The sequence below is a fragment of a genome, unplaced genomic scaffold, assembly GCF_019419815.1.
Source record: "Pyrus x bretschneideri cultivar Hongxiangsu unplaced genomic scaffold, Pyrus_bretschneideri_v1 Contig1, whole genome shotgun sequence".
NCBI classification, from domain to species: domain Eukaryota; kingdom Viridiplantae; phylum Streptophyta; class Magnoliopsida; order Rosales; family Rosaceae; genus Pyrus; species Pyrus x bretschneideri.
Window position 1 is genome coordinate 17001456 of NW_025999390.1, and position 8129 is coordinate 17009584.

Consider the following 8129-nt stretch of genomic DNA (forward strand, 5'->3'; position numbering starts at 1 on the left):
TAATACGATATTGTTTTTTTCAGTTGATAAAAGTGTGACATGAGTTGGACTAACATGAGCACAATATGAATCATATCACACATTTTTTTATTTTTACGTTCCTTAAAAAAAAGATCAACTTGTGACTTCACTGTAATAATCAACTCTTTCGGGGAGCCGCAAATACTAACAACTGCATTTAATCATATGACACAATTGAAATGATAAGAAAATCGAATGCTTAGCCGAGTTGGGAGTGTCCTGTTTCTCACTCAAATACAGAAGGATTACGACGATCATTAGAAGGAAGTTACATCCGTAACGTTCAAGGCTATATACAGCAATCACGCCACTAGGCCTCCCCACTGCGTCTGCCACTTTCACTTCCATTTTGTCCACCGCTGCTTCTAAGCTCGGTATAACCAGGTGCCAGCTTCGGCGGCAGCACATACATCACAGTTGGAGAACTTGATGTAGATGGGCACCGAAACTGCCTAGTAACTGGACATGCACCTGAACTTGGGGGGTTTATAGTATGAGTTGGATTAGGCTGTTGGTTAGGTTGGGGCTCGTCCGTGTCCATTCCTTCCACACCATTCTCATACTTTTGTCCTGCCGTCTTTAGATCAGAAGTCCCATATGGAACCTGGGATTGCCAGAAAGTAGTTGATTGATTCATCGGACCTTGAGAACTACCTTTACGCTCATACTCTTCTTTACATACGGGTGGTGGAATGTTCATGTCTAATGCCTCGTTTGGCTTGTTTGGTTTTCTTTCAAGCAGCTTTTCTCTCTCCAAATAAAGTGGTATATCAACAAAATCAACTTTAGATGATGAAGAACGGCCTGAAGCGATTACAGTGGTAGGGAATGCTCTTTCTGGAGGAACTGCAGGAGTGTAATTAGATGGGAGCAAGTCGTCCCAGTTCTCCAAAAGCTCCTTGTAGACTTTTCGGAGAGTAACTTCAGTAAGACCAGTCACCTTACAAATCTCTGCCTGAGTTTTTCTCTTGTCTTCAAGCTGGCAGGCTAAATATATTGCAGCCGCGGAGATGCTAATGGGGTTCCTACGCGTGCAGAAGCACTTGTTGATGACAACCTCTCCAATGTGAGTTGCTAGTTTCTACAAGAAAGTATGTGATCATGGACTTGATCAGGAGAACAACTCAAGTTCAATACTCTCATCATAGAACACAACAATTTAAGTCACCAAAAGTCAAGTTCAAATCTGTAGTCTGTATATTGAAGATATGCGTGCAGGCGAAGCAAATAAGATGTGGCTTTGGTTATGAAGCATATAACACAACAATTTAAGTCACGGAAAGTCGAATTCAAGTCCGTAATCTATATATTGAAGATATGCGTGCAGATGAAGCAAATAAGATGTGACGTTGGTTAAGAAACTGTAATGTTATTTACACGGTTATTAAAAATGTGACTCCATTTAGCTTTCAATTACACCGGAACTAGCCAATCAAGACTAGAATCCAGTAGATATTGGTTTGAATAGCTGTTGTGAGATAACACCCTTTCAAAACTTATAACTCCAAAATCTGTTTTTGTACTTATTACAGAAAAACAAAATCTTTTCGATTGCACATACAATGCCAGTGCCACATTTCTTTCCTTCAGTAATCATCTAACCATACAACAAGAACGCATATGCATCCAGAAGACTCATTTCAAGTGATGTAAATTCAATGAGCAGTCCAAGTAGCGAATTCAGCATCGAAACAAAAGGTACCTGAGCAGATTTATTGAGCTGGAGGAGAGTGCAAAACCGCGGCATATGCACCGATATCGAATTGCTGTTGATGGGCTGACTAAGCTGCAGTGCTTCTCCAAGTATCTTAATGTACTTGCCAATTTCTTTCTGGGGCACATTTGCTGCAATGGAGATTTCCTGCAATACAGAAATCAAAAGCGAATTCACAACATCCATAACCCGAAACAACCACAAAACTCGAAAACCCATCATCAAAATCCAGACTTTTAATAAAAAAATCAACTCAAAAGGCATCCAATTACAAACCCAATTAGCACTAATGAGTGAAATTACCTGGAGGGTTCTGGGCTCTTGGGCCTCTCTGATAGCCTGGACCAGAGCAGCAGTCGCGAGAGCTTCAACGCTGCGATTCCGCAAGCAAGTGGTGGAGCAGCAGTCCCTGAAGAGCTGAAACGCGTGGTCCGAGATGTCGTTTTCCAACCCCAGAATCGAAGCGACATCGATGATTTGCATGTAGGCCCTCAGATTATCGACCACCACGGTGGACGACGACGAGGATGTGGAGGAGGAGGAGGTGGATTCGAGGGTGCGTTCCAGCTCGGCGAGGTGGCCGGAGAAGGAGAGGGAGGAGCGGAGGAAGAGAGGGTTGGGCTCCAGGGCCCAGGTGGAGAAGGCGGTGATGAAGCCGGTGGGCAAGAAGGGGTCTTCGTCGTCGGCGTCGTTGGGTTGCTGGGTGTGGGGGAGGGTGGGGAGGTCGGAGGTGACGAGGCAGAGAGGGTTGTCTTGGGCACGGAGGTGGAAGAGGTGGTGGAATTGAGATTGGCGCTCTTCCACCACACGGCCGCACGACGTGCACTCCGTTATCGAACGACGGGAGTTGGTTGTCGTCGCGCACCGTGCTTGGCCGGTGGAGCAGTAGGGGCACCTCATTTCTGTGGGGTTTGCAAGCTGAGTGTGCTGAGTCCGCCGCCCAATTCTTCAAAGACCACTCTTGCAAAAGGTGAGGTAAGAGCTTTTAGTGGTGAATGTGAATTAAAAGTGTGTGAGTATTGGTTGTTAACTTGTTATAGAGCAATGATTTTTTTAGCACCTTTGTTAAAATTTTCATTCAAATAAAGGGTTTAAAGAGGTAAAATTGAATAGAAGTTCTAACAGAGTTAAACAAAATAACTATTGTTTCACATTATAATTGATTTAGAAATCAATACTCATAAAATTTTAGTTCAACGGTCAAAGTATCAATTGATCAACATTCAGAAACTATTGCTTTGATTTTCTCTACAAAAATTGATTTTATGAACAAATGAAAAGTAAATAAACGGATACAACATTGTTGTTTAGCAAAGAATGAAATGTCCATGATAATAATCAAATAGCTAAACAATTTCTGATCTACCAGCTCATATTATGAGATTAAACTGTGGCGTTAACCCAAATATTTAACGTTTTGTCAACCTAGTAAAGTTTGATTCATTTGTGAGTTAAGGAACACATTTGAATCTAACGTAAGAATTCATTTCTCATTGCATACAATTACAGTTACACATGTATGCATAAACTTTTGTTTTGATGAATTAGATAATTAAATGACTTAATTACATGTGTGCGTTATCAATATTTGGTACATTAGTTCCAATCAAGAATGGAAATTGAAACACTAAAAACACATTTATTCGTTCATTCTCCATTCTTAATATCCAATTTACGGGTGAGTGACTATGTCATTCTCCACTTTTGATAACCTTTTCGTTTCGATGGTGTATGTAGATACTTGGTAAAGATTTTGTCGATGGGGTTCATATTTGATATCAGGATTCACCTTCAAAGTATCAAACTTTGGGTCCCACTGTAATTCAATCAATTCTGTCAAAGCATCATGTTGAAGGAGTAATGCTAACATTTTTAAGTTTACATGAAAAATATGCTTCAGAAATTCCGCTCACTTGAATAATTGAATTTATAAAAATAAAAACGAGAGAATATCAAAAGCAAAATTCCTGCACTCTGAACTCATCTACTCTAACACCACACACACGGCAAGACTGTGATATCCAAAACTGGAACATTTAAGAACCTGATCAAATATATAGTTTTGCCCTATGAAAAACATATCAAGAACCGAGTGTGGCCGTGCGCATCACTACCACTCGACAGACTCTGGGCAGCACACAGTTGTAAATGCAGGATAACGGAGACTTGAACGATGGTCCTCAACATTAATGTAGACATCATCGACCACTGCCCGTAGAAGTCACCAGTTCTCTACCTCTCTCTGCTTGCTTCAAAGTCTTACTAAATTCTCGTGCGCTCTGATAGAAAAGGACGGAACATGTTAAAACTTACCATGCGTAAACAGATTGCCATTCTAGGATATAGGCATCTATAAAATTATTTGCAGATATTAAGGAACCAAATAGCAAGGCTTGGTTATATCATCAGGGCACATGCAAGGAAATGATTCCTTAGTCAAGATCAAGATGTTCATGCCAAGAAACTAAACGAGTAGGTTTCATACATAGGTTGAACTTCTGAATTAATTATTCACATCAACCGCACGACTATGTTATCTTATGAGAACATGTGCCATTGTTGTGATTGTGTTGGGCATGACTCAGGAATACAAAGACATTCCTACAAGAAATTGCAAAAGGACATAGTTTATGACTCCAATTACAATTGACATTCTCCTATGATAAACAATACACTTAACTGCCAAGATCAATCAAAATTCAATGTTTGGAAAGCTATCTAATGCTTATTATGCTTTAAATTATAGTCTTTACATAACAATATATCATCTGCTGAACCAGTAGAAAGCATCAATTTAACATTTGAGGCCTAATTTGTCCCTTAGAAAGCTAATTCACCACACCTATGCTGTCCTGCTTAACAAAGTCTTCAATTCCAAGGAAATTGAAGCAACATAACATAATTTACCCAACGAGAAAACTGAACTCAGTAATCTGTTATCTCAATCACATTTTTCTGCATTTTTCTCCAAGAATGTAGAATCAAATTTTTGGGAGGAACATCCTCATCCAGACATATCTCAACATGCATTAACTGGAAGGGAGTGAATCTCACAGTCCTATAGCCAAGGAAAACAAGGATGTAGATCCAAGAAGGTAATCGCCAGCCTCTCACCCTTTCCAACTCTAAATAATTCCCACCGCCTCTCAGCTTCATTTGCAGAATGGATCAATTTAATGCTTATACAAAGGGTAAAAGTTCTTGGCCAAGTGGCTTCTGCCTTTGGTCAGCTGACAATCTGGGGTTGCAACTAAGTCGGCTAAGGAAACTAATGATGCACAGATGTAGATCCAACTAGGTAATTGTCAGCCTCTCACCCTTTCTAACTCTAAAATAACTTCGATTGCCCCTGAGTTTCACTTCCAGAATGGATCAAGTTAATTCTCATACAAAGGGTGAAAGTTCTTGGCAAGGAGGGACATTTTGGCTTTGGTCAGATGACAATCTAGGGTTGCAACTAAGTTGGCTAAGAAAACTAATGATGCACGAATGGATCCAACTAATCTGTGGTTGCTCATCTGCGTTTGCCACTCGCATACAAAATGGATTCAGTTAAGCTTCATATAAAGGGTGAAAGATAATTCTCAGAAAATAGCTTTGGTCAGCTAACAATCTGTGGTGAAACCTAATTCTTGTTAACCACGTAGCAACCCAGATTCCGTAGGCAAAATGGCTATTGAAATTACACAGCCAGCCAATGTGGCTAGAAGTCCTGTTTGTCACTCATCCTAGCCTAAATTTCGGCACCTAATCAATTGAAAACCGAATTCAGACATTGACCAGGGCAATCTCAAGCAACTAAGGTCACTTCGGCACCTAATCAATTGAAAACTGAACAATGACAGATTTCGGTTGAACTCAGACATTGACCAGGACAATCTCAAGCAACCAGGTCAGCATGTTTTCAAGTGCTCCCATAAAGATTAACCTAGAAACAATTGATAAAAGACCAACACAAAAACTGATTATCTAGCATAAGTCATCAATTACCATCCTAGTTCAATTGATTACGATGCCAGGCTCAAGCAATAACGCCCAATACATCGGAGCATCCAAATCTAAATTCCTACTTAACGCCACCCAATCTTCAAAACAATGAAAGCAAAGAAATTTTGAATTAGTGCTGCTCTGTTGCTTCCTTGGTAATCAATAATCATTAACAGGTTAAGCGGAGATGAGGATGCTTCGTTGGATGTGTGGGACACACGAGAAAGGATAAGATTAGGAATGAGGATATTCGAGGTAAAGTAGGAGTAGCCAAAATTGAAGGAAAGATGAGAGAAAATCGTTTACGATGGTTTGGACATGTGCAAAGAAGGCCTACTGACGCTCCGGTTAGAAGATGCGACTACGGGACAAAGGTTTAGGGCCGAAGGGTAGAGGAAGACCTAGGAAAATTTTGGAAGAGACTAAGAAAAGACTTAGAGTACTTGATCTAACAAAAGACATGACATAGAACTGAACGTAATGGAGTTCTATAATTCATATAGCCGATCCCACTTAGTGAGAAAAGACTTTGTTGTTGTTATAAAAACTCTGAAATGTATCCAACTTAAATATACACAAATACTCTCAAATTTAACAATTAAATAAATTAAAGGCTTTTTAGCTACTGTTGCCTCGAGCTTCGGTCCAACTTCACCTACACTTCTACACTCCACCACCACAACCCTATCCCCTTCGACCTCCTCATCACCGACATTAAGCGCCGCCGCGGTTATCGCAAGTGGGATCAGCATAATTTCTATCATGCCTTCAACGTATTTTTTCTTACTAATATCATTTTTAGTTTTAAATATAAAAATAGTTTTAAAAGTTAATCCACATGTCGTTATATGATTGTATTTGTGAGACCCACGTGGCGCCAGATCATTACACTAACAGAGCAATTGACAGATTTTTCACGAAAAAACTAAAATGATTCACGACGGACAAATTCAAAGAAAGACTAAAATGATTCACGACAGACAAATTCAAAAACACTACTATTGATTATCATTCATTATTAAGGACCAGGTTAAGAAGTTACGTCAATGTCACGAATCATTTTAGCTAAAAAGCCTTTAATTTATTTGATTGTTAAATTTGAGGATATTTGTGTCTATTTAGGTGGAATTTTGGTTATATTTAAATTAAACTAACCCATAGCACTAATTAAAAAGGCAATGCAATGTCCAGCTAACGAGCAATGTAGCTTGATTAAGTAATCAAAAAAAAAAAAAAAAAAAAAAAAAAGACAAAGCATAGGGTACTCACTGCAGATTGCACCGGAGGCGGATCGAGATCCACAGAGACAGAGCGGACGGACATCTTAGCGATCTCGGTTATGGCTTCCTCTCGAACACCAGGGACGTCACTTGTCAACTCCTCATAGGCAGCCTCAAAAGCTTCCTGCCAGAACCTCGGTAATCTGATCCGACGGCTATTGGTGTACACATCCCACATGTGCTTCACCACCTTCTCCCTCCCTTCCATTTCCTACACCACCACAAAAAAACCCCAAAATCCCCATTAACGAATCAAATCAGAGATCCAACCAAATCGACCCACAAAACAAAAACAAGAAAATATCATACAAGAACGTCGAGATCGTCGTGAATGGGGGAGTCGAGATCGTCGGAGAGGCGGTTGAGGTTGCCGGCGGACCACCGGAGCGTGACGGTGCCGGTGAACATGGACCAAAACGCGAGCAACAAAATCGCGGCCAAAGCCCAGAACTTGTACCTGCCTTTCCCGAGTATTAGACCCGAATCCGAGCTCTCCTTCTTCCCGCTGCTGGCCGCAGTCGTTGTTGGAAAGCCGTCGCCATCCTTCATTGCTGATTAATCCCACGCAAATTGAGTTTAATTTAAATTTAATCGCCCAAAAATCTTAATTTCTTTTTGTTGGTTTTTATTCTATTTTTGGAATCTGGCTGTGACTCTTGTACTCGCTGTGCACATTGTGAGAGTAAAGGATCCAACCGAAGGAGTGTTTGCTTTCCTGGTTGGATTTTCTGTTTCAGAGAAAGAAGGTGTGGATTTTTCATTTAATTTAAATATATATAATATGCGGGCCACCACAATTTTCAAATTTTAATTTTGAATAAACTGTAAAAATAGTGTCTTAACTTTAGCTAAATTGAAACAATGGTCTTTCAATTAAAATTTCATTATCATTGGTCTCTCAATTCATCCAAAACGTGTAGTGGTAGTCTTTTTCGTCAACTTCGTCAGAATTTTGTCAAGATGAGTTATGTTGGAAAGACAATTGCTACAATTGAGTAAAATTAAAGGATCATTACTCCAATTAGGTTAAAGTTGATGAACCATTTCACCAATTAGATTAAAGTTGAGGGATCATTGATACAATTTTTCTTTTTTGATTTTTCGTATTTGCCCCTGATTCATCCTCA

General features: G+C 39.9%; 2 protein-coding genes across 2 annotated transcripts; both read right to left on the reverse strand.

The window, feature by feature from the left end:
• Positions 1–201: 201 nt before the first annotated feature.
• On the reverse strand, positions 202–2650 carry LOC103960808 (plant-specific TFIIB-related protein 1). Its single transcript, XM_048589447.1, has 3 exons — positions 2039–2650; positions 1724–1882; positions 202–1102 (listed from the first exon to the last, which is right to left on the reverse strand). Exons 1-3 carry the CDS (start codon positions 2633–2635, stop codon positions 332–334), a joined length of 1527 nt encoding a protein of 508 aa, XP_048445404.1. The 5' UTR covers positions 2636–2650; the 3' UTR covers positions 202–331.
• Positions 2651–3557: 907 nt separating this feature from the next.
• LOC103960807 lies at positions 3558–7755 on the reverse strand. The gene is made up of 3 exons (XM_048589456.1): positions 7312–7755; positions 6992–7213; positions 3558–4014 (listed from the first exon to the last, which is right to left on the reverse strand). The coding sequence occupies exons 1-3, from the start codon at positions 7549–7551 to the stop codon at positions 3934–3936; spliced, it is 543 nt and encodes a 180-aa protein (XP_048445413.1). The 5' UTR covers positions 7552–7755; the 3' UTR covers positions 3558–3933.
• Positions 7756–8129: the final 374 nt, after the last annotated feature.

What these genes read in the sequence shown, in the direction of transcription:
- LOC103960808 (XM_048589447.1), bottom strand. Translation starts at nt 2,635, where the DNA reads ATGAGGTGCCCCTACTGCTCCACCGGCCAAGCACGGTGCGCGACGACA. An exon ending in AAGAGCCCAGAACCCTCCAG is followed by an intron (nt 1,883 to 2,038) that starts GTAATTTCACTC and finishes TCTGTATTGCAG; the next exon opens with GAAATCTCCATTGCAGCAAA. An exon ending in AGCTCAATAAATCTGCTCAG is followed by an intron (nt 1,103 to 1,723) that starts GTACCTTTTGTT and finishes ACTTTCTTGTAG; the next exon opens with AAACTAGCAACTCACATTGG.
- LOC103960807 (XM_048589456.1), bottom strand. Translation starts at nt 7,551, where the DNA reads ATGAAGGATGGCGACGGCTTTCCAACAACGACTGCGGCCAGCAGCGGG. An exon ending in ACGACGATCTCGACGTTCTT is followed by an intron (nt 7,214 to 7,311) that starts GTATGATATTTT and finishes GTGGTGGTGTAG; the next exon opens with GAAATGGAAGGGAGGGAGAA. An exon ending in CGCCTCCGGTGCAATCTGCA is followed by an intron (nt 4,015 to 6,991) that starts GTGAGTACCCTA and finishes CTTTTCTATCAG; the next exon opens with AGCGCACGAGAATTTAGTAA.